This window comes from Mercenaria mercenaria, chromosome 6, assembly GCF_021730395.1.
Source record: "Mercenaria mercenaria strain notata chromosome 6, MADL_Memer_1, whole genome shotgun sequence".
NCBI classification, from domain to species: Eukaryota; Metazoa; Mollusca; class Bivalvia; order Venerida; family Veneridae; genus Mercenaria; species Mercenaria mercenaria.
The window spans coordinates 71,417,073-71,444,108 of NC_069366.1; the positions used below are offsets into that span (position 1 = coordinate 71,417,073).

Here is a 27,036-nt window from a genome sequence, read left to right on the forward strand (position 1 = left end):
AATGGAATATAGATGGAATGAACAGAAATTCTTAAGATGAACACAAAAGTTTAAACATTGATGACTCCTTCTTGTTTCTGTTAGCTTCCTTCTTTGTAACCTTTCTTGCTTTTTGCAAAATATTTGTTAACTTCCAACATTGCATGTATATATTTAAACCACATTTCTTTGAATAGTGTGGACACAAACTAGATTATACTTTTATGAGTTTTAAATGTCAGATACCAATTATAGCCAATTAGTGCCTGATAAAAATAAAACCGATCTGCTAGTGTGAACACGGTATTAGTCCTACGTAGGAGATACTATGTCCTACGTAGGAGATACTAAGTCCTACGTAGGAGATACTAAGTCCTACGTAGGAGATACTATGTCCTACGTAGGAGATACTAACTCCTACGTAGTACTTAATATCTCCTACGTAGGAGATACTATGTCCTACGTAGGAGATACTAACTCCTACGTATGAGATACTAAGTCCTACGTAGGAGATACTGTGTCCTACGTAGGAGATATTAAGTACTACGTAGGAGATACTAAGTCCTACGTAGGAGATACTAACTCCTACGTAGTACTTAATATCTCCTACGTAGGAGATACTATGTCCTACGTAGGAGATACTAAGTCCTACGTAGGAGATAGTAAGTCCTACGTATGAGATACTAAGTCCTACGTAGGAGATACTATGTCCTACGTAGGAGATATTAAGTACTACATAGGAGATACTAAGTCCTACGTAGGAGATACTAACTCCTACGTAGGAGATAGTAAGTCGTACGTAAAACAAATTTAAATCTTTCTGCTGGCACCAGGACGCTTCCATAATTTCAAGTTTTTAAAGTTGTATATCTTTACATTAAAACATAGTTTTACATCAAAGGTTTAATACAAGCTGTTCGTAACTATATTTAGAGTAGTTTTTAAGTGCATGTTATAACAATACTGTTTCAGTCTACTGTAGTTTGAGAAACGGTTTGTTTAACCCGTGAACTACAGTTGTGTAGTCCAGTGCCTAATAAAGCAATCATAAAACAGCTTAAAGTAAATTGAGGACATTTATATAAACAAAGGCTATTTGTTAGTTTTAATGCAACACCTTAAAACCTTTCACAAGGCGAATAATACGGATGCACTACAGTCAAGCCTGTCTATAAAGACCACCCTTGAAAGAGCCAAAATGTGGTCTTAACTGGGAGGTGGTCTTTATTCACAGGTTAAATACACTGTAAATGTTAAAATGGGAAACAAAACATGTGGTTTTAGAGCCAGGTGATCTCGGTTCAGAGGTGGTCTTTGACACAGATTTGACTGTATATGGTAAGATCTGAAGCTGGTCTTACATCTTGACCAAATTCCAAGCTTTATACCAGATGTAAGAATTTTGCAGTTCTGTACAAGTGGAAAATATCAAATTGTTTTAACATAACTACCGGTGATAGATATTTTAGTATATTGTACTGCATAATTGCCAGATATACTTTATTGTTGTATTTCAATACTTCGCAAAAAAATGAAATGAGAGTTTCTAAAATAGAAATAATCTGCATTTCATATGAATTTTATTTATAACAATTTAGTCAGGATTCCAGGTAAAGCCACGCTTGACTAAATCAGGCCTCACTGGAAATCCCCGTAAAATCTGCGGAGAGTATAAAGCATAGAAGTAGTAAACAGTGAAAAGTTGGATACTTTGGATTTGAAGCTAAGTTACTGCATGTAAATATTCATTTTTAATTGTAATAGTACAATAAAAATATAAATACCAATGTAATGTATTTGAAAATTTGAAATGAATAAATATTGTTTAAACCAAATATTGGATTAACTTTATTTAATAATTATTATTTGTCATATCTCCTGAGCTACACATTAAGCCCTACTTCCGATTTCGTTAATGCACGGGATCCCTCTCAGTCGGCGTAATTTTGCCTCACAGGATCCCTCTTGACTCTCTGCACCCAGCACAGGAACCCTCTCGGACACAATTAATTTTCTATCGGCACCGGCGCCCTCTCAACTTAACTTCAGTGTTAGAATTATGAGATGGTATTCGTATTTAAAAGCAGAACAGTAATACAGACTTATGTGCCCGGGCGGACCACAGATACTTGGGGGTTGGACCAGCTACGACCCTGCATTGGTCTAGAATTCGGTCAAATGCAACAGAAACCACTGAACAACATCATAACAGTTCCAAAAATAACAATTTGGTCAAAATCAATCCACTTTTTTAACATCATAAAAATACCCACTGATCTCTATTTCTATATATATAGATTTTAAAAAAGTGGATTGATTTTGATCAAATTGTTATTTTTGAACTGTTATGATGTTGTTCAATGGTTTTTGTTGCATTGACCGAATTCTAGACCAATGCAGGGTCGTAGCTGGTCCAAACCCCAAGTATCTGTGGGCGGCCGGGGGTTCCTATATTTGTTATGGTACAGATGTGCCGCTGAATTGTCCCCTTTTCAGACTAGCTATACATGAATAGTCCCTCTTTGTATCAAACCAAATTATACAAATTCTAGTTTAAAAGTGACTTAAGTATCACGGTATATGTAAAGTTGATAATAAATTTTAAATATGCATGTTAATTATTTTCTGTTTAAAAGCATATTAAGAGAGGTAAAAACACCATGATTTATTTCCCTTAGAAAAAGATGTTGTTTTCAATAAGAATACCATCTCAAAATTCTAACACTGAAGTTAAGGCTGCCGGTGCCGATAAAGAGGATTCCCGTGTCGGGTGCAGAGACAGAAGAGGGATCATGTGAGGCAAAATTGCACCGACTGAGAGGGATCCCATGCATTAACGAAACCGAAATAAGGAGTTCATTGTTTAGCACATAGAAGGTCCTGTGCGCGAACAGAGAGGGATCCGTTTTCTCATTTACCACAGAGAGGGATCCGATATACATACACACCGTGTAAGCGTTTACCAAGAATTCCATGTAAAATATATCTTATGTTGAGACTAAAAACATAAGTGAAAACATGTTTGTAAGATGTTATTTTAAAAGCGTCTGTATGGTAATTGTATTTTGCACTAAACATGGATAGTTTGTAAATATTTTCATGGCAATAGTATACCTAGGAATATTTTCAAAACAAAATAGATCTACAAGTATTTACAAATTTTGATAGGATCTCATTCATCCCCACTCCCCCGCAGCCCCCAACCTGCAACCAACACACACTAAAAATAAACAAATCAATATTAATAGTTGGTTTATTAAAGTTGTTCTGTATACTGCTGCGATTAATTTATGTGGACGTGTACCCAGATTGTTCGTGGAGGCTGATGGTAATAATGTGAACCACAGATTAGAAGAGAAAAATAGGTATAGAAATAAAATACAATGACAACAAATCGTTTTGTTTTTTTTCACTTTAATTACATATTCGTTTTTAGTGAGGGAAACCCTTACAGCTGTGCAAGATGCGTGCTGTTTCTATACTACTGCTGCTGTGTGTATGTTACAAGGTCAGGGCGCAGGGTGGCGGAATAAAAATGAAGATAGGCGAACATGGTCTTAATGAAGGTAAATATTTTGTAAGTTTCATGCGAGGAAAGGGAAGAATCTAATTTTGTCAATCAATATCCTTTACGTTTAGTGTTCTTCACATATGTATTAAAGATGTTACAATTCTCCTTTATTATGTTTTTCACATACATATGAGACATAGAAACGTTCTTCATATAAATGTGAGCTATGAAGACGTTCTTCTCATAAATATGAGGTAAGAAGATATTTTTCTCATAAATATGGGACATAAAGACGCCCTTCAATTTAATGTGAACATATGGGAATCAGAATAGTTTCAGTCATATATCGTTTATCTAGATCTACTTACATAATTGTACATATATACAGTTAATTTCTCTTTTCCGTTCATTGAAGTGCATAGACTGCAGTCTTTTTTTATATCATTCTTCCGCGTCGTGATTGTGGTATCAAGAAATGTCATATTTATAGATTTCGGGTTTTACTTCTAAGGTCTAAAAATAGGTGTTGAATGTTTTTTAAGTTATCCAACTATCAACTGTTTGTTTCATTTCTTGTTTGATTTGCAAATATTATTTTTAATATGGCCTTCTTTCCCAAATTTATTAGCTGAAGGGATTCAATAATTGTATAAAACAGACCGACACATTTTGTGTATTGACGGAGTGTAATTTACTAGTATGTTTTTTCCAAGGTAAGATCAATTTCGCAGGTATTATTTGTCAGTATAAAGAAATTATCAAGTTTTATACATGTGTTTTATCATTATTATCATGACTATATTTTTTTGTATTATTATTATTAATACTACTAACAATATTATTATAATTCTACATTCATCGATGGAAAATAAATTCTTTCAGCTCCACTGCACACATGCTCATGGTCTAGTGGGGACCCCTGTTAGGCTAAGTACCCTCTAATTAGCTACTGAAACATAATCGATGATAAGTAGCACATAAGACGGTGGTTGTGTATCGGATTTGGGGGGCGGGGGGACACCTACAGAGTAGTGGATCTAGGCATTAAAGACAGTTTTGAAGATGTCTCTTCGTTCTTTATATTGAAAGCTAATAGTCTCTCTCTCTCTCTCTCTCTCTCTCTCTCTCTCTCTCTTTCTCTCTTGTTGAAAGAGATAGCAGTTGGCAAGGTTTTAAATAATGTATGGTATGCTTTCTTAGTTTACAGGCTCACAGTTGCGTGTAACATGATATCTCTTAAATCGAAAAGATATCTCTTTAAGCAAAGAGCTATAAAAATAAATAGATTTGCAACACTTCAAAGGCATACTGGGTGCCGACCAGTCACCGGATAGGAATATGTACCGGACAAACGTAATTAAGGCTTTATTTCGATTATATCGGAGTTATCGGCTAATCGGAAACATTCGGCATTTTGTTTTGACTGCCATATATCAGCATTGACCTGACAAGTACGTAAGTACGTATTAACGAGGAATATCGTACCAAATATCACCTTTGTTTACAAAACTGCTGTCCTCTGACCTTGGGGCACTGGAATGGTAGTGCGCATGCGCAATATTCATTATTTTTAGGGGCACCAAGTGGGTCTTAAACAATTATAGCACAGATCCCTAGAACTGCAGACGACAGTTTTCTTTTCACAGGCAAAAGAAAAGTAGGTTCATATATTGGTAAAAATACAGTTTTTACAAAATGAATCAACGTCAGCTCTGCATCATTTGCTTGGCCATGTGTTGAAAACTGGAATAGGGGTGACTAGTGCCCAAGTTTTATAAATATATAAATGTACCCCCACTTCGAGCCTCAATTGTATTTAAACATATTTATAGATTTTTCGGTTTTCCGAAAACAGCACAAACTGAAATAGCTTTGATTTTGTTGGCTCAGTATGGTGGAATAAGCTCCGAGATATTTTCTGCAGATAGAATTTCGTTTAAAACGGTAACACGGGTAAAACACTGCTATTACGTAGTTCAACCCTCAGTATAGTTTAACCATTTGAATATGTATGAAAACATGTATTTAGAAGGCGCAGACGACAGAAGGACATAATCTACGTTTTTTTTTTTTTTTCATTAAAAATGTCATCTTGAAATAGTATTATCAGTCTTCCAAGTATGTGTCCGGTGATTATTCCGCCATGTTGATTAATGAAGTGCGCTTCATTACCCCTTTTGAGCCTCAAAATATCTAATGTTTTACGTCCGATTGTTTGAGTTTTTTAATATTCAAATGACAAATGATCTGAAGATTTAAGGGGGCAAAATTCATTTTTGGTGAATTTTTTTCATAAAATGGCAAAGGAAAAACCCCGATTTCTGTCCGGTGACTGGTCGGCACCCAGTATAGGCATGAAGGTAGCATTTCGCCGGATATGCCTCCGTGGTCCACTCGAATGTAGTCCATATCAATATATATTGCAATTTTCCCTCATAGTAAAGGCTATTTTCATGCCAGATATAAGCTTAAATGATGCTTGATTGTAACGCGGAATGTCTGTAGATGATTTTAAGCTACGTTATATGCTTTAAAAGTTCAGTCGAAACTGTTTGGTAAAATGAGAATGAAAGTAAGTATTTCCTGATGTTTACCTACGCAATATTAGCGTTTACATCACGTGTCTCAGTCACGTCACCATGGTTTCGCTGCATTATGGTCAACCCCATATTTTTTGGTATTTTTGATTGCCTAAAGACAGACCTTCAAGACAAGGGTAGTCTCGCAGGAAGTGACAGACTAGAAATGCTGATAAAAATATGTTATAAATTGTTATTATTACATAGAAAATAGTTGCGGTGGCATTTAATACCATCTTACCTATAGAGCAAATCTCGCCAACATCACGTGGGAACTGAATGAGATCTCGATTTACCGGTGTATGAAACAGACAGCAGAAGGGTAAAAATTTGAGTCGCCAAAAACTTTCTATCAGACAATGATAATGGTGTTTTTCTGGATCAAGTCAGCAAACGCTTTGATAAGATAACGCCGGTTAACCTACGCGAGATTATCTCCAGTTGCGATTCTGTGTATTTATACTTCTTTGCTTTAAGTATACAGCTGTCTCGAACTAAAGAGATATCACTATAAAGTAGATACTGAATAAATTCTATGTATATGTTGTTAGGTTTTAAAAGGACACACTGACACAATGGTATGGCGGTTATCCAGCTTTTGACGACGGTGGAAAACCCCTGGTGCACGTCCAGGCATTAATTGTTTCAGGCATGGGCAGGTACCTGGGTAGAACCACCAACCTTCCGTTATCCATTGGATGACTTCATCACATGAAAGAATAGCAAGGTTTGGTTCAACTGATTCGAAGGCAGCTTATTTAAATACTCGGGCTTGCCAAAGCTTTGCTCTATATACCAGTAAGCAAACTTGCTTAATGGACCTCAACGCCATCTCATTGTATTCAAGCACACAACATTAAACACACAAAAATGCTTCATTTACAAAAAAAAAAAAATTTTTAGTTCCCGCCTTCACTAAAATCTCAAAACACATAACGTGTTTTATTTCAGTGATTTCATACTTACTGGACTACGTTCTTATTCCATACGTACAAAACAAACTTGAGGTAGAAGACTTTGAAGTAGAGATGGGACCAACAGCTCGAATACTTGTTGATAGGTATATATTTAAGTCTGTTTGTGTCTGACATTATTGATACGCACATAAATAGCTAATTCAAGATGTGCTTATGTGTTAATAGATATGAACAATGTCATTTCATCAGAATAAATAAAATAATGAACCCACAATAACTGTTAAAGGCTTGAAAAATATAAGAATTTATATCAGTCGACGATATTTTTTTATTTGTCTTTTACAGGTTGCAACTTCGTAAACTAGAAGGTCAATACGGTAGTGTTAACGTCTTAGACGGAAATAAAGTTGATGTCACGGTGGGTTTCACGACGCTTGCACTGAACGCAAACCTTACACGTGTGGCAGGGTATTACAATATTTTATCTTTATGTACTTATTCCGGTATTGCTTGTTGATGTTTGGTTTGCTTTAACTGGCACATATTGTTTCGAAAGTAGGTGAATCAAAACTTACGAATGTATATACTAGTTTGAAGGTATAAAAATAGCTAACCGTATTACAAAAAAAAAACTTTAAGAAATACTTTTACTAAAGCATGCTGTCAAGCAAGCAATAACAGATTCGGTTTAAATATGTCTGTTTGTAAAAGGTAAGGAAATCTGCGACTCAACTACCACCCCTTGCACTTGTAATCCTGCATTCATTAATGCAATGGTGGTGCATTTACATGTCAAATATCTATTATACATGTATATTGTTTCTTTTTATATGTCAACGGAAGAAAAAGGCACACCAGATCTTTCTAGTGACAAACCCAACATACCTATGAACTCTTTAAGTAGCAATCGTTTGGCTCATTATTTGTCACCATTAAAATAATAATGACAACGGTAGGTTTTCATTTGAATCCACTACGATGAGAACTTAAAACATTCAAGTCCGAAATCAACACGTTTTAACATATCAAAATTAGACATAAAATGATTTAATATATTTTACTTGTTAGAATCAAGGCAACTATCTGAAACGAAATTATCCTAACTCATTCGCTTATTTCAGTATTTGAACATAGAAGCAGGAAAATTGATATAACAATGATCTTGTTTCATTTACAGAAATGGTATCATATATGCACCACAGACTGTAGTTTATTTTATGGGCTGTCAGTTGCAAGTTACATTTTCCCTTGGTAAGTTTTATTTTTGTTGGGTTTAACGTCGCACCGACACTTTTATAGTTCATATGGTGACTTCCCTTGGTTAGTGTTTCGGATATCAAATATGTTCAGATTTCATTACGGACTTTGTTCCTCTGTCATACAAAAAAGAAAAACATTGCAAACATTTTAAAGTAAATATTTAAGACTATTTGATAGCACATGTTTGTGTGACGACTGGCTTACATGGTGACAGATTGGATCAAGTGAGTAAATCAAATCAAATAAGATTCTTTGAATCATCAGATCGGTGCAAAGACAAAGAATAACAGACTCGACAAGATTGAATTTGTTCTTAAGATGTACCCACATGCCCCTTCCCATAGCCGTGGCTTAAACGGAATATCAAATAACATTGAATGGACTCCAAAAATATTAGCAACACCAAGTCCACGTACGGAACTATTTATTTCACGGCCGCCTCAGAACACGTTAAGACTGTAGCAGCTGTGAAAGTTAATCAAACTTGTAAGAACCCTGAGTCGTGCAGTTGTACCATATAGCATAAGCAACGGTTCATGTATCTTGCAATGTCAACAGCTTGTAGATACTGCTCAAGGGTTATGACAAATGTATAATCCAAACTATCTATGTCTATAAAAGGAATGGAGCGAAACAAAGACGGTGTAACATTAGATACATGCAAAGCAACCATTGATGATTTCAAAGCTGAGGGCAAACTGGGTTCTGCACTTGAAGGCGTATATCTGTTAGGCGGTGGTGAGAGTATTTCCTCCCTTGTAGAAAAGGTAAAAGAACATGTTGATTCCATATTGTAAATGCAAGTATCTTATGCATATTTTTTATTTTTCTGTCATTTTGTAAACAATGCATCTGAGTATTAAATATGTTCATGAGTTGAAATATTGAAATACATTAGACTTACATGTTTCTAGCAAAAGAAGTGTTAATTACTTCTTCACACTTACAAAGTTTGATACAACAGCGCTTTATACCCTTTCATCAAACGACGCTTGCATTCGTTTGTACCTACTAAAACATTGCTTTTACTTAAAGTGATTGCATAAAAACTGACAACTGTCCCTCTTAAATGTCTGTTTGTTATTGAGAGTTTGGACACATATAAAGTATGTTAGTAAATAAAGGTACGTGATATAAAAGTTTTAAAATAAATGAGAAAATAAATATTCTTACGACTTAAGTGCGTAACAGAAATTGAAGAGGATAGAATTTTATGTTGAAAAGTCCCAAGCGCCTGAGGCGGGATTCGAACCCGTGTCGCACGGATGAAAGGCCAATGCTCTAACCATTGAGCCAAAGAGTTGGCCCCCTGACGCATTTAGAGATTTTTACTTAAAAGCTATGAGTAAGCGACCGTAACAATATATACCAAACATCAAACAAGTCAAATGTATTAACAGACTGACAAAACAATATGTCATTTACAGATATGTCCAACCCTGGAGAATATCACAAACGACAACCTCAATGACATTCTCAGTGTTCAAGGTAAATATGTAACGAAGAACTGATGGAAGTTCATTGACAAAATCTTAATATATGATAAGTTAACACTTTTTTGTCATAGACGCAACGTCTATGGGTATTAGTTTTAAGGATATTTATAAGTTTGAAGTTCATACAGATGTGCCTTATCTTGAAAACATAAAAAACATGCGTGCACTTGGGGAAAACCACCGACCTTCCGTACGCCAGTTTGACAGCTCTTCGCATGAAAGAAGTGTACATGAAAGAAAACGAGGTTTTGAATACACAGCGATGATGGAAAGTAATTCAAAGTCAGTTACCTTTACCATCCGGCCACGGAGACCCTTCCCCTACCTCCAATTAAGCCGTTAGTGAATAAATTAAGCATAAATAAAGGATTTGTTGCACAACGGACATAAAACTATCGTCGCAAAAATGTTCTAAATGTAACAAAATAGCTGTGAATATTAACATATGCTCACTTTATTTCTAGATACTGTGTCGATATCAAGTAGCACGTATGGCAAGATGTCCGTAAATATGAAACTACTGTCTGCTTCTACTGGAACTGACTTCATTACAATGGAAGTGGAGGTAGGAAGGAAAGAATAATGTCTGACAGTATATTGTATGCTAATTCATTATTCAAACTCAAGCAAAAACGTACACTTGTGATTTTGTTTCTAATGTATGATCAAACTTCTGTCTAAAGTCATTATAATAAATAGTGAGTTTAAAAGATATAATTGATTGTAGGATTTGAGAGTTACTGCTGATTTTTATAGAAACATAGTATGTTTCCAGTCAAATTGAAATCTGATTTCTAAGAGATGTCTTGACGACTAAGTTTAAGTTTATTTAACTAGAAAAAAGTCATCTAGAAGCTAAAGAGATTGAATCAAGATTTGTATTTGTTTAAGATGACCACAGAGACAGATCAATTTGTTGGAGACATCCATTTTCCAGTTTATGATAAAAAACAAAGCACCCTTGATGCAGTCCTCATCTTTAACGATCAGCTCCTTAGTAAAGTTTTCAGACACACTATTCAGGACCACGTATTTAAGAATTTTGTGTTCCAGAAGACTGTAAATGAGGTAACAAAATTTATGCCAATGCTTAATGCAGGAAAGTAGACCGGACGTAGACATTTCATTTAGATCATTAACGTAACCGGCCACTTGCGTCTTCTGTTTGTTGAAAGTAATAACAATACTTTTAAAGAAAGATATTTATGGTAGTGTTGCCTAATGTTGACAAGGATATTGCATAACGATACGTTAGCATGTTAATTGTGATCTTTTTAATAATGTAACCAAAAGTCACAAATTAACAGCAATTCAAGTAAGATTTTTATGCCTGTTTCAAACACCTTCTGAAATAATAGCACAAAAATAATGATCAATTGAAACCAAACGACAACTTTGTGAAAAATGTCAGGTTGGGTACACAGTTCAAATCAATGAAACGTCCATACAAAGCAGGGTAGTGTCTACAGACGAAGGAACGAGTGTTATATGGAACGTCACCTTAGCCGTTTATACAAGTGACAACTGTATGGTTTATCAGCTAAAAATGGTTTGTATTTGTCCTGGAGAATGTTCTTAAAATACAACTGTGGGTAATATTCGACATGCTAATTTAAAACACGTGAGTGAAATCAAGAGTATGATTACAAGTGATCAATAGCACTGGGCAGCGCGAATTCTTTATACCGCGAATAAGTACGCTTTTTTTCGAATTGCGAAAATAAAAGGCACGAAAATTACCCTTTAGTAATTTGTTACACTTATTTCAAAAATATGAATAAAACACAATTTGTTTTTTAGTTTATATAATTTGCTGTGTATTATTGCCAAAAAGTTAGATTGAAAATGTTCTATTCTGATAATCTTGTTACATGATAAACCGTAATTTACGCATGTCAATTTGACGTTCTTAACAGATAAGGTGTGATCCAAATGAAGAAGTGCCAGAATTACGTTTAATCATACCATTATTTATAAAAACATCATTGGCAGCCTATACTAAAATTTATTTGTATACGTTCCAGTACATTGTGTTCTTTTTCTGTATATTCTTTATTGTATGTTTAGATTCCCTGCTGTGAGCTCTGTCAGTATTTTACAAACAAGGTTAATCAATTGAAATGATTATCATTTGTCAGTTAAAGGGCAATCAGAATGTATAACATCATCATATAAGACAAACGTATGTAATTAGATCCAAAATAGAAGACAAAAATCAAATAGTGTGTTCTTGCAATGATTTATTTTCTGGAGTGATTTTTTTTTTTTTTGAAAATGGTCGATCCCTTCAAAACCTAGGTCAGTGGGTAAAATGGAGCTTTTAATCATGCTGTTTTGCAGATATTGCATGCCTGTCTTAGCCACATGTAATGCCCTGTACTAGATTGTTATATAACACATCAATTCGCCAGTAAAGTCACTACTCGCAAAGTCAGTTCGTATGTTGACAGTACACATAAATTGATGGTGTATCATGTCAGGCATTCTGTAGTTTGATTATATCGGTTTCACTGACGCACTATGTGGATTTGTTGCATCGTACATGTGTCAGAAGTAAACTGCAAAATACTGGGAGCATTTTCTAAAACTTAACAAAGATACCATTATAGACGTGATTGTTTCTTTATTTCAGGACAGCGTCATTCCGGTGGTGTTCGGCTTTAATGACACGTTGATTGACATACGCGCCGATAAAGACAGGTACTGTTATATATAATTTGAAAACAAGCGTCTTAAATTTAAGCCTCCTTATTTGTTAAAGGTTGTTAATGACCTTTATCATTTCAATGTATATTTCTACACATTTTGTACTTTTGTCTTTAATGGTGTTATTACACACATAGTTTTACTTCGAGTCCGTTTTTTCTTCTAGTTAAGCTCCTGTGAAACCAGTCGTTTTTAATTACTCAAATCTATAAGATTTTCTACAATATAGCAAAAGAATTAAACTGACCAAATTACATAAAATGCATGTCACAGTGTTACTGTTCTTACCGTTAAGTACTGATAAGTTATTAATGTACAGACATATTAATGTACAGACTGACTAAAATTATTCATACATTTTCGCAACGGGCGACAAAGGGTGTGGGATAATAACAGATTTATTAATCAAGTATGTTTTGGTTTAAGATTTCGAAGAGAATACATGGTGTCAAACCGGAATAAAGCTTGTACAGGAAGTGCGGGAAAGGTAAGATTTATTCAAACAAACGTATGGTTTTAATCAGGAAAAGTGTACAGATCACTGTTTTTATTGAAAGCAACAAGATCCGATTTTTACACTTTATTTTCTGTCAGCAGCGGCTTTCATTGAATTATTAATGTTAAATTTACATATTCTGTAAAATTGAATTTGTTGTTGTTGTTGTTGTTGTTGTTAACGTCATCTTATATACTAGGTAAAATTATACAATGCTAATGTTATAACAAACCTTTTTACTTTATGGCAGAATATTGAAAAATACAAATCACGAATTATAATTTGTATTCATTACATTTATTACAGTATTCATGAGTCTTTGCGATGCTAAACAACAGTATGATAGCTTTGAGTAAAGTGCATTAATGAAATAAGAAACAGTATATAACAATAATAAAACTATGATAGTCCTATGATAGTCCTTAGAGATAGTACATAATACAATAATAAAAACTTAGCCTTTATAGGAGTTCAGATATATTTAGGAAATGTACATACTTCAACAGAGCAATGCCAATATTTTAGTAAAGTGCGAATGTGCTAGAAGTTCATTTATAAAACAAATGTCATAGACTTCAGTAATTTACGAATGTAGTAAGAAATGCAACATTTATTTATAAAAGCAATGTCACAGCCTATATGTATAAAAAAATGGGACATCCATTTATAAAACCAATATCATAGCCTTTAGTAAAGTACTATTAGAAATGACAGTTGGAAAACCGATGACATAGCCTTCGGCAATGTCCGAATGTAGTAAGAAATGGATCATCCGTTTCTAAAACCAAGGTCATAGCCTTCTAAAAAGTACGAATGTAGTAACAACTGGAACATCCACAGATAAAACTCATGTCATGGCCTTCAGTTAAGCATGAATGTAGTACGAAATGGAACTAGCGTTCATTAAACCATTGTCATGGCCTTCCGTTAAGAAAGAATATAGTAAACAATGAAAGTGCATTTATAAAAACAAATGTCGAGGCCTGCAGAAAGTGAAATTTAGAATGAAATGAAAATCCATTTTTAAAACCAATAACATAGCCTTCAGTAAAAAATGGAATGTAGTAAGAAATGGAACTTCAATTTTAGAAATCAGTGATATATCCTTGGAAATGAAAGTTAGAAAGCCAATGTTAATAGCCTCCGGCAAAGTAGGAATGAAGTACGAAATTGAACAATCATTTATAAATCCAGTGTAATCGCCTTCAGTAAAGGACAAATGTAGTAAGAAATTGGACATCCTTTTATAAATCCAGTGTAATCGTCTTCAGTAAAGGACAAATGTAGTAAGAAATGGGACATCCTTTTATAAATCCAGACATTTCGCCTTCAGTAAAGGACAAGTGTACTAAGAAATGGGACATCCTTTTATAAAACCAGTCTCTTAGTGTTCTTTAAAATGTGATAAGAAAAATTCCTTCCATTTAAACAAACTATTCACTGTTTTCAGTAATTTCAGTAAAGCACGGATGTTGTAAGAAAAGGATCGTCCATTTTTAAAACGAATGACATAGTCTTTAGCTTAGGACAAAAGTAGCAAGATATGAAATATGAATTTATAAAATCAAATGCCATACATTCAGTTAAATAACAAAGTAGTTCGAAATGGTAAATATACTTATAAAACAAATGGCATAGCATTCAGTTAAGTAGGAATGTAGTAAGAAATGAAACACACATTTACTAAACAAGTATCATACTCTTAAGAAATGGAACACACATTGATAAAACCAATGTCATAATTTTCAGAAATGGAACATGCATTTATAAAATCAGTTTCATAGCCTTCAGCAAAAATGAATGTAGTAAGAAATATACCCTCCATTTACAAAACCTTAAGATTTATGAGATCAGTGTCAAAGTCGTACGAAATGGAACTTTCTTTTATGAAACTATTGTCAAGGCCTCCTTGAAAGCAAGAATGCAGCAAGGAACGGAACATTCCTTTATAAAAGTAATGGCATAGCCTTAGAAATGAAAATTCCATACAGAGAGCTTTAAACAATGTAAGGATGTAGTAAGAAAAGGAACATTCATTTATTATACTTACGTCATAGCCTTTATTAAATACGAAAGGAGTAAGAAACAGTAATGCCATAGCTTTAAGTAATGTGCGAATGTAGTAGGAAAGGGAAGTTTCATTTAATACATTAGTGTCGTCCCATGTAGTAAAGAAGGAATGTAGTAAGAAAAGGACGTTCAATTTATTAAACAGATGTCATATCCTTAGAAATGAAAATTTCAGTTAGCAAAAACTAATATCATAGTATTCGGCAAAGTACTAATGTAGTAAGCAATGGAACATTCATTTCTCAAACCAAAGATGTTGCCTTAGTAAAGTAGTAAGATATGGAATATCCTTTTATAAAACAATGTCATAGTATTTAGGAAAGTACGAATTCAATAAGCAACGGAAGTTCTTTTTGAAAATCTAATGTCATAGTATTCAGTCGAATACGAAAGTACCTCAGTTTATAAAAAAAAGTCATTGCTTTCAGTAAAGAACGAATGTAGTAAAAAGTGGAAATTCAGATGATAAAACAAATGTTATAGTCTTCAGTAAAGTAGGAATGCAGTAAGGAATGGAACTTCCACTGATACAACCAGTGTCATAGCCTTCAGTAAAGTACCAATGTAGTACGAAATTGAATTTTCATTTAAAAAACCAATGACGTAGTTTTTAATGAAATTCGAATGGAGTAAGGCATACTTTTGATACTTTTCGAACAGCTGGACACCAGTAAGAAAGTGCAGAAGGAACTTCTACAAGAATTAAATAGCGAATTTGAAAAATGCCTGAAAGGTAATATTAACGATATCAACGTATATAGAATGTTTTGTATCAAAACAGAAATCGTTCATGCAATTGAAATTCGTATATTAAGCACTGGATGCCGTTTGCTGTCAGTAAATTCATTATATAAGTATTTCCTTTTGTTGCCTAAAACGCAACCAAGCAAAATAATTTCAGACTCTTGTTCATGAGTAGTAATACAGAGTAGTAATGAAAAGAGGAACATCACTTAAGTCTTGAAACTGTATTTATTGTAGAATTTACTGCAGATTATTATTGCCTTGATATTTAGCTACAATTTGCGAAAAGTGTGACAAATATATTACAAAAAATATATTGTATCTGTTCTTAAATGGAGAAATTACACACCAGGAGACACAATCTTTGTACCAATTTTCTCTAACTAGACAATATAAAATAAATATGACACCCACAAATGTAGCAGTGTAGCAGGTATCGTAATTTAAGGTATTTGATCTATCTAGAGTACTATTCTTTGATGAAATAAGTCAAATGTAATTATTTTACAGATGAAAGTATTTTCTTTAAACTCCCAAAAGGAAAATGGTATGGATTTAAAGACCCTCGTATCAAATCGTTGAAAGTACGTATCTTTTTCTGTTTGTTTGTTTTAGGTCACATAGGTGTGGGCTATTGCAACCACTCGCTGTCCGCTAGCGTTCACACGTTTTAAGCGACATCTACTTCTTAGCCATTCAGCCTTTGTCAACCAGGATTGGCAAGATTTTCTTTTTTTTTTTTTTTTTTTTTGGGGGGGGGGGGTGGGGGTGGGGGGGGAGGGGTCTTCTTTTAAAGTTGTTCAAGAAAATCCATTTCATGCATGGCCACTGCTGCCAGACCAGGAAGAAAATGCCATTGCACGTGTTATTACACCCCAACCCTAAGTATACTATGACAACCATGGTACTCGTTTAAATCGTGCATTTATCGCCTAAAATGCGCAGTTCGGTAAATGTTTACTATACATGTTGAAAATAAGTGGTAATTTTTCTCCCTTGGTGCATCAGACACATTGTTTCTTTTCGCTGAGAATCGCTGAGAATCTGGGCGTATTTCATGTTTTCGTGAACGTTTAAGAACATGGATGAACTTCCCTATTGACCTTCCGGAGTACAAGACAATGTTTTAAAGACGACTTGCATTGTTTATTTTGTGTCTTATCGTACAGTTGTGCACTGCCTAATCGTCTAAACCGGAATGTCAGAAAGGAAGTTCATCTCCTGGCTATTGAGACTCACGTTCACCATTCAGAGAATTGCTTTCAACATTTTGAAAGTGGAAGTAGAAGTTAAAACTGTATATTTAACATGAGATTCCAGTTTTCAATTATCACAGGTTTATAATTCTTATGGTTGCGCCCACGTGTTTTTTCTTTGAATAAGAAAGCTTATGGAAACACACAAGAATCAGTTGTTTTTCCTGTTTTTACATTCAAAATGGAAAAGCGTTTGTAAAGGGGTACCGGAGGTAAACTGCCTTAATTATAAAGCTTTATATTTAACCAGCGGCAAGGACGTGTTCCTCTTTGGTGTACTGGTCAAGAACGCAGGACGATTTTTATTGCCGCGGCGGCCCGGATCCGATTCCCGACTCAGGCGTGATTTTTTTTATTGATTTCACATTTTTTAAAGACAAGCTCTACGGAGAACTTTGACTATTTTGTTTTCAGAAATTTACGTAAGCGATCTAGGGCCGCCATTGCTCCTTCCTTTTGTCACTTTGAAACATTTACTGCGCAACTAATGTTTACAGAGAATTGAAGCGCATTGTGTTTCTCATATAGACATATAGAACAACCGCATCATTTTTATTCTCAAATCTAAAGTTTACACTTTCAGGGTGGAATGGTGTTTTCGTCTTCGCTGAGAGTTGGAGACAACAATCAAGTGACGGTAGAGAAACTGACACATGTCTACAATACACACTATGATTCAAAGTTTACCAGTTACGTATACAGTGATGGGGAGAAGGTTGACGTTAGAGGTCCTCCTGTTAGCAGTCCCAAACCTCCTGTTAGCAGTAGTGTGTTACAAACATATAGCATAACTCTGACTGTACTTGCCATTTTACTGATTATCATCCATTAATGCATTTGACAGTTTTTAGTATCTATTTGCTATTGATAATTTGTATCTTACCTGACGTCGCCATTTCTGAAAGTGCATGCGACCGTTACTTTCAGTTACGTCACTATTTTGAATTAAGTGACGCCTAGGACTTGAAACGCAACATATTTACGCAACACACATTGCTGTTAACGACGATATAAATTTCAGTCCTGTGAGATGTATATCGAGTAAAGTACGTGCATTTAAAAGGAATCCCGGTTCTTTTTGTAGGCGGAAAACTGAGCGTGCCCCGACTAGCACTGACGGTCGTCCATTATTTAATTAATACTCAAATAATATGACATATATTTAATTTCAAACTCTACATTTCTGTCGAGTATACATTGAAATAACATCAGTTAAAATAATTATTTGATGCACCGCTTATTTTTGAAATAATACAAAACGTTCGCGATTTTCTGGGACAACCCTCGTATTGTGAACATTATCCGGGTCAGGACATAGCACTTCGTAGTACAAATACATCATGAATCAGTTCCATTGAAATACATGTTTCTCTTTTTTTTTAAAGGTGCATATGTATGCCAATTAAAGTATATTTACTGGTTTGAACGTCCATTTACTCTGACTTTAGAATGGTCTTATGTCTTATCATAAATGCTAAACATTGCATTCTATTCTTTCAACGGATGTTCTTATAAGGAAGCCGTTTTGAGTTTATATTTTATTTCAAATTTCTTCATATATGTAGCAATCTTAAATATAACTGTTTCAAATATCATTTTTTCCATTCTACGTAATTCAGAAAGTGTATTTGGAAGTAAATAATGTAACGCTTTGAAGCTCATTCGGCAATTTTTAGGTTCAAACACTTACCCGAGCTTGCATGTTGTCAATACATGAAATAGAAACGTCATCATAAATGACTAATTAGCGAGTTAAATGTCTATACCAAATGTCATATGTTTATATAAAATGTATCTTGTTGTGCCATAATGCATTTTAGGTCCTGCGATGCAGGGGTTAATGCAATTATAACTTGCAAGCCAAGTGCCTTACTTGCTTTACAAAAGTTTATATTCTGCTCTGAAACCGCTATATCAGGAACTATTATATTTTTCGCGTCATGTATTGATATGTAGTATCAATCTAAAAGTCCGGTATCAAACTTATAATCTTGCCCTGGGGTTAAAACAAATCCGTAACAAGGGTCGTTTATGTAGTTCACGTACGCTTATGTAAAAAGGGCTATGTTCTTTGAATCTGGCTTTCCCTGGTGAATTTTCCCCCGTGTTTGCTTTATACAGGCAAACCATCTTCCATAACCTTTAGCCTGCTGGCGGCAATTGATTCTGCTTTTGCGACCAGCGCAGATCAAGATCAGCCTGCACGAATGGTCTACACAGTTCGCTATTCAGTCTGTAAATATTCATTGAACACCCCTTCAAAATTAATGATAAATGGTTCTGCCCAAATTGAATCATGGACTAGTCCACTTTAAACATTTAGCGAGCTAAATAAAGGTTAAAATCACAATTGCTGAAGCTTATAGATGTTCTATATAGCATAGTTTAATTCATTTTCATCACCTGAATAAATACTCAGTATCTGGTAAAAGCGACGCCTTCTGGTGTCATTTGTTTTATATGGATACATGTGAAAATCTAACTGAGCTGTATTAAACTTATACAAACTATTAACCTGTATAATATAGAGAGAAAAACGAAGGGTCAGCTAAACCAGTTAGTCCAGTAGAGCGTCAGATACTCATGGGCCTCTGGTTAATTTTATATACTTAGGCGCTATGTCACATTAATTCTATATAATGATCCTTTATATGTCTTAACTTTAGGCTTTGCTATTTGCTTTATTTGTGGGTGTACCATATATCAGTTCAGTTGACTCGCATTGTAGATTTTGTTTCAGTAATGTCAACAATGTTGACTGTATAATTGACGAGGTTTCTTTAGATTGAAACTAAAAAATGCAAATAACCTGCTGGACTCGGTTTTGACTGATTTGCAGTGTCTTTAAAACAGCAGCGAATGTTGATGTTAATCCGAAAGCAATCACTGCGCGCAGTTAAGCTGTTCATTTTAATAAAAGTTATATAAAGAGTAATGCTGTTTTTACCTGTGGAAACCGCTAAATGCGTTTACGCGGAATTATTTGGACAAATGTAAGACAGGTCTAAACAAAGATGCTACAGATCGAGTTTGGTGATAATCGGTCTAGAAGTGGTTTAAAGTTGTTGTTTTCTTTTTTGTTTTTTTTTCTTTTTCATTTTTTAGCTCATGTCTTCCCATACTGTTTGGGTAAAGGATACCACTTTGTTAAAGAGGACTGGTAAATGTATAAGCATTTAGAACGGAAACATTTCAACAGAACAATATCTGCAAAAAATAGTTTGCTTTTTTTTGGTAGAATGTGAATAAGAATTGCCAGTGGCGTATTCCTCTACCCTATCTTAAACAGAATGTTTTACCTTTAAAGGGAAATTACCAGTACTGAAATATAGATTGGTAGCAGTGAAGGTTTTCACCCTTTTAAACAATGGCATTTTACATCAGCTAAGTTTAAACCACTACTGTATTGACCTGTCAAAAATGATGCAAAAAGGCTGACATAATGTTGTAGCGGTTTCTTTCAACATGCGATGGCTTATTTATCAGGTCTGCTGCCTTTTTAATCACTAAATTGAAGTGTTTGCTCTGTGATATTTATGTTGTTAATGGATGTGTTTGAAACAAAATCTGTAAATAAAATCTGGAAAGTAGATCCCTCGGAAGCACCGAGAACAAGGCAAACAGTGAAAATTGCAGTCTCGGTTTGATTGAGTCTGTTCATGAGCAGAAATGGAAAATGCAACAGTGCCCACGCCCCCTAGCACCGGGTTAAGCAGTATTCAATCTTTAAATCTAAAGAAATGAAATCAATGATCCCGAAGGACCAGAAAATATAACAACACTGAGATGAAGTCGGGGCGACTTTTTACGGCCGCCACACACCACTTAACACCCGCTGTTGTGAAGTAAATAAAATCTGGAAAGTAGATCCCTCAGAAGTTGAGATTTAGAGTCATAAATTGTAGAGAACGAAAGGAAAATAGTTTAAAGAATTAGCTATTTCATCATCAGAAACAGAATAAAGGGTGTCTTCATTTTCAGTGAAGGTGTCTTGTCGCATTTAGCTGAACTTTCTTCGATAAATATTTTACCAGTGTTCAATGCTGTGAGGGATTTGTAGTATTTATATCATATAGTCATGATTTGTAATCCATGCTGGATATATTATTGAACTGATGTTAGTTAAATTCAGTTTCAATTAATCTTATGAAAAGTAACATTTTTCACTTTCGCCATTGTTCATGTGATAGGTCAATGAGCTGAAACTTGTGGGTCACTTACTTAAGTGTTCTGCTTGATGAACTTTTGGATTTTAACAAAACTGTGTGTAGCTCAAAGCGTAAGCAATGCTTTGGTGTTATTTATGGCCAAATCTGAAGCTTTGGGGGCCATGTCATATGACGTTTTTGTAACGTTGTATTGCTCGATGGTATAGCCAATTATTTGCTATGGAAGTGCCATTTTGAGTAATAAGACATTCTCGTGCATTAACTCAGTACAAAATCAGGCTATGCGTCATTTCATATGTGTCTGAGAGAAATGGCAAGGCAGTCATCTCAGGTTAAAGAGTTGAAGTATGTCAGCAGTGGTATACTAGTACTTAACTGTAAAATTTTCACAGCATGTAAAGCTATAAGTGGAAATAAGTGTAAAACTGGAAATATGAGTTTACAAAATGTGTATACAAATTAGGATTAACTGAACATTACAGTCAGTGGTAAAGACAGTCGTCTAAATCTTTTTGTGATAACGTTATTGCATCTTTAATGTCATAGTATAGAATTGCATGGTACAGCCTGTTTAATAGGAATACAAATTTAAATGGTAGAGCAGGAAACAAGTTAAGGACTAACAAATTGATGAAACAGGAGTTTTTAACTAAAAATCACTCGAAAATGTTCATGCCTTTAAAACGTAGAGTGGCTTTTGCTGAATTTAAATGTGGGATTTCCCCCCATCAGACTTGAACCTGGCCGTTATGAGAACCTCCCCATTAAGAATAGAACTTGCCATGTTTGTAGGGAATCTGTTGAAAACGAAGTGTATGTAATACCTCATTGTTGCAAATTCAAGACGGCAATTGATGAGTTTTTTCAAGGGCAGGTCACTGTTAAGATATAGTTTTTCTGTTCTAAAACTTTAATATTTTTAGAATTATAGCTAAGATGTTATATAGTCAGATTAGTATCAATTTTCATTTTTTTAATGTTTACAGATTATATTGGAATTTTAGGAATGTGTACTAGATTGTATTTTAATGTTTTATTTCAGAATCTGTTATAATTCAATATAATGATTGACACTGGACGGTTTATGAATTTTATAGTTGTGTGTATGTTGATATTTGGACTCAAATATACTATAGTGAAAACTCTGTGTTATCAAAATATTTATTTTTATGCATGCTTTTTCATATTATTTATTTTATTTCTTACTCGTTTAAAATAATTTCAGTCTGAAAAATTATTTTTTTTGATTACACAGCCTTGTGTGTAAGTCTGTTGTGATTTCTTGATGTTTTGCGTATTTTACAGTTGTACCACGACTTGTCTTTTTAGGGCGTACTGTTACAAAGTAGGTTGAAATACATGATTTAGCCATGTCAAGAAATTTACTGACAAAAATGAAAAAGCTTCATCAACTGAATCATTTACAAGAAATGACCAAGTTATTGATTGTATACTTTGAATTAGTTCATCACAATCTGCATTTTTGTAGTTCCAAACACGTCTCTTAAAGGGAGCACTAAATTTAAACTCAATTTTTATATGTGCATATGTGGCATAGTGATCACTTACAAGTCGGTCTGTTTCCAAAACTACCAGATTCATATGATGAAGTGTAATAGTATTCAGACAATACATCCTCCCGAATGTGCAGTATTACCTTTCCGGAAAGCATCGGTCTATTGATCTGGAGGCCGGTTGAATATTCGAATACTGGTGAGAGCGTAATATGATCTCCAGTCTCACTAATTCTTTACCAGGATGGGAATACTGGTAGGAAATCCAGAAAATATTCATCTTTCTCTGAAACTTGGACGTTTGGATTAGAATCGACCAACTTTTATATGGTTTCAATAGACGACATGAGACTGGTATGCACAAAGGAAATTAAAGTTAACAAAATAAATATGAAACAAATGAATTGTTATATAAAAAATTATAAAGAAACAAAAGCCGCTTGTACGCATGTGACCGTGCGGTTGCGCAGTCTGAAACTGATTAATTTGATTAAACGCCTATTATGGCGTTGTATATTTAATATAACAAACCTTAAAATATTAAGGATGAAATATAAAAACTCAAATAAGTTTAAAACAATTATCAACAAATTTAAAACAATGCCATGAAGTCTGTAAAATACAGTGTCTAAAGATTTTTTAATGTATAAAGTGATTTACTTTTGTATAATACTACCGGCAGTTCAATCCACAGTTTTGGACCTACATGTATACAGTAAACCTCACTTATAAGGAACACGGATATAAGGAACACTCGGTTATAAGGAACAGTTTTCAATTCCCCGATTTTATTCCTTCTTAATTCAATGTAAAAATCCTCGGTTATAGGGAACTCGGTTATAAGGAACATTAGGTTATAAGGAACACTTTCTTCTGTCCTAAAGTACGAAATTCAATGGTTATATTGAACAGACAAGAATAAAGAATAAACATTATTAAAAACCGGAAATAAACAGGAGATTCGCTGATGACATCAGAGTTACCTCGGCATATAAACACAAATTATTTCATTACTATGATCTATAGTTTGTTAATTCATGGATACGATAAAATAAAAAAGATATAATATCATCTTTAACATTTACCAATACTAAACGATTATGTATTATGCTTCAGTCTATATAGTCGTAGATAACACACTTGTGCTGTTGTTTAATTTATATCTCTACATTTATAGATACTCACAAAAATTTGGACGCATACCTTTTGGAAAAGGAAGCTAGAAAATCCCAAATGCGATTCCCCGGGACGCATAATTTTGCCATGCGCGTGCTCCATACACAATGTATTACATTAACGCAAAACAGTTGCGCCTGTCTGTCAGAAGGCGGGGTTTACAGTTACTCTTTTTTCTCCTGGCCAATCAGAGATCCACGTTTTCCATTAGGGGAATGGTCAAGGTACATGTAGTTTTGTGTGTTACGTAATCTAATCAACACGCGACAAACCACTCTGATTATGTAACAAATAATTAGGTTTCACCGTTAATCGCGATAATTGGATTAAAATTAGAATGTTTGCAGGACAGTCACAGGACTTGATTGTTTTGTTTTTGTAGCCGTTCCCGAATCAAGTATCACATTGTTTTCAAAATGGAAACGATACGAAATATATACCCTTGGCTGGTTTGTTTGGTCATTTTAAGAACAGAGTTTCCTTGAAATGGACAGAGGCTCGCAACTTTTTTACATAAAGATTCATGGTCGGCCCGGAGTGAGAACACATTACTTTTTCAAACGTCATTCAAATAGTATTTGCTATCCAAATTGTGTTCGTTATACCAACCTCGGTTACAAGGAACTAGTTCGCTATACGGATATAAGGAACCTCGGTTATAAGGAACAATTTTTAAAGGTCCCGAGCTGTTCATTATAAGCGAGGATTACTGTATTTATGTTTTGCACTTGTATGGAACAACATAACGACATCCCGATTTTTCTGACGATCTCAATCCTTGTCTACTGGGATATACTCTGTAAGCAGTTCCGTTAAATACATAGGTGCTCTGCCAATGTGACAGCTATATATGAAAGAAAGTATCTAAAACTCAGTCCCTACAACGAAGGTAAGTCTTACAATACTTGTTAAGGGCAAGTTTTGCACACATGTTTTGTATCTTACACATTTCACCGCTAGGTACACATACAGTATGACTTTGCCGTGACCCTGATGTGAAATGACTAGAGACAAAACTAAAATTTCAGTGGCTACTTTGGTTAAATATCTTTTGATGTTCTTAATTCGTACGTAAGTCATCATGGCTGTACGACATTTGCGATTTTATCAAATCTCACCCCACCCGAGGATTGAAATCATGACCCCGCAATAACCCGTAGATCTGTGCTCTCCCTACTGTGCTAAGCGAGTGGGCTGGGCTATAGTGCATAACAATTGGACGTAGACTGTAAAATGATCTCATGTGCTATAAACCATGTGATTGATAAAAGGTCGTTTAGAAGGGACCGGTGTATTTACGGAAATATTTAGTCATTGCAGTAAGGTGAATGGTTTCTAGACTGATGTGTTTTAAAAGTTGTATGTGATCAAAGCTAAAGACAAGCATATGATGTAGAAAGTTTTCCAGAAATATATTTTGGCAGTTGTCTGTATTCATTGCCAAAGCGTGTTACTGAATACGATGCATTTATAAAGGGCGGCCCGACGTTTATATGACTGAAAAATTGTTGAAAAAAGACGTTAACCCCGAACACTCACACACACATTCACACGCACACACACACACGCACACGCACACGCACACGCACACGCACGCACACACACACACACACACACACACACACACACATAAAGCGACAGTTGTCAAAAGGCAGTATTAACTTGAACTCAGAGCTTAGGATGGGAACGGCAATAAACGTCTAAGACTGAGCTTGACTGTGCAACGAATAACACGAAATCTGAAAAAGAAAGAAAGAAAAAAGTGCAAACAGACTTTTTTCGATCTCAGTTATATGTATAAAAATACAAAGTAATAGCGTTATGATACTGTGGTTACTGTATTGCAACCTGCGTCCGGCAGGTAACAAGTAGTGTAGCACATGGGTGTTTTCACGTGATTTTTTACCGATATGCGATTGGCTTATCGCATTTATGGAACGCCGTTTTTGCAATATAGCTGGCATAGATAATGTGACCAGTTGAGCTTAACGTTGCCCTTATACACGAAAGGGAAATATAGTTATTTTTGCTCAAAACAATAACTATCAGAATTAAGAAATACATATTCCATAGATCTACTTGTAAAACATGTAGGATGGAGTAGTATTTCCTACATTTAAGCGTAATGGTATAATAAAAAAACAAGCACGCTATTCACCCATAAGTTAGGCTGAGTGGTCATACATACATCCATAACAATTTCTGGTCTGTAAGTGTTTAACTTCTGGCCGCAGAAAATCTTTTGACTTGGCATTTAGTTGAAATGTATTGAGGACGACTGTTATGGCGAAAGAATCATATCCAGGGATGACAGCGAAATAGGTCAAGTTCAAATAAATAAAGAAGTTGGTAGACTTGTTTTGCTTCCATCCCTCAATTCATGGATAGTACTTCTTTTAAGCAGGTATACATCGCCCTTGATATTCTGACTTCCTGCGGCTCTGCATTCCTTGCAAGCTCTAATGCTTCTTCAAAGACGTTTCCAAGCACTATTTAATAGGGAGGCAAACCTCCTATCATGCCAACAATAACTGTACCCGATATTAAACCAGTCTGCAAGCTTAGTTCAGTGTTCATACCAGTAAGACTCGCTTTAATGAATTCTCTTGCGAAATTATTAAATCGCATGGTCACATAAGCGGCCTCTATAGCGATCGTCGTGCCGAAACCAATGCAGGATTTCTGCTGTAAACCAAGAATAAACACTGTTTCTGTAGAAAATCCTGTCAGTCTGTATAATAAAATCTGTAAAAAGATCCTTTGGAAGCATAGAATGCAACCAAGAAGAAAAATAGCAGACTCGGTTTGATTGAGTCTGTTCATGAGAGGTAATGAAATGTGCAACACCTCTCACGCCCCCTAGCACCGGCTTAAGCGGAACACTATTACACATATGTTGAATTGACTCCATGATCCCAAAGGACAAAAGTCAAGTTGCTGTATTAACTGGTTCATACATGAGTAGAAGGTGTTAAGATATGGCGTTGATATGTCTGATGACAGAGGTAATGTTGGCCACTCCGCATGCTAACATATAAACACTTTCTTTTGTCTCCATCTCGGCTTTAGACTTTGCTTTCAATTTATTTGCAATCGATAAAGGAACGTTTTGTTACAACGATGCGTTCATCTTTTCATTCAGATCTGTCAATTCCGTTTCCTG

The 27,036-nt window shown here is 34.8% G+C and overlaps 1 protein-coding gene across 3 annotated transcripts; it reads left to right on the forward strand.

Moving 5' to 3' along the window:
• Nucleotides 1–1,583: 1,583 nt before the first annotated feature.
• LOC123548646 (uncharacterized) lies at nt 1,584–22,330 on the forward strand. 3 transcript variants are annotated; one of them, XM_045336102.2, is made up of 15 exons: nt 1,584–1,716; nt 3,416–3,545; nt 7,021–7,129; nt 7,332–7,454; nt 8,164–8,237; nt 8,868–9,013; nt 9,674–9,734; nt 10,207–10,307; nt 10,634–10,810; nt 11,154–11,291; nt 12,375–12,442; nt 12,875–12,935; nt 15,675–15,747; nt 16,269–16,342; nt 17,598–22,330. In XM_045336102.2, exons 2-15 carry the CDS (start codon nt 3,443–3,445, stop codon nt 17,844–17,846), a joined length of 1,557 nt encoding a protein of 518 aa, XP_045192037.2. In that variant the 5' UTR covers nt 1,584–1,716; nt 3,416–3,442; the 3' UTR covers nt 17,847–22,330. The 3 variants fall into 3 exon arrangements, with proteins under 3 accessions (XP_045192037.2, XP_053402255.1, XP_053402256.1); XM_053546280.1 differs by lacking the exon at nt 1,584–1,716 and adding an exon at nt 2,815–2,930; XM_053546281.1 differs by lacking the exons at nt 1,584–1,716; nt 3,416–3,545 and adding an exon at nt 4,000–4,203.
• Nucleotides 22,331–27,036: the final 4,706 nt, after the last annotated feature.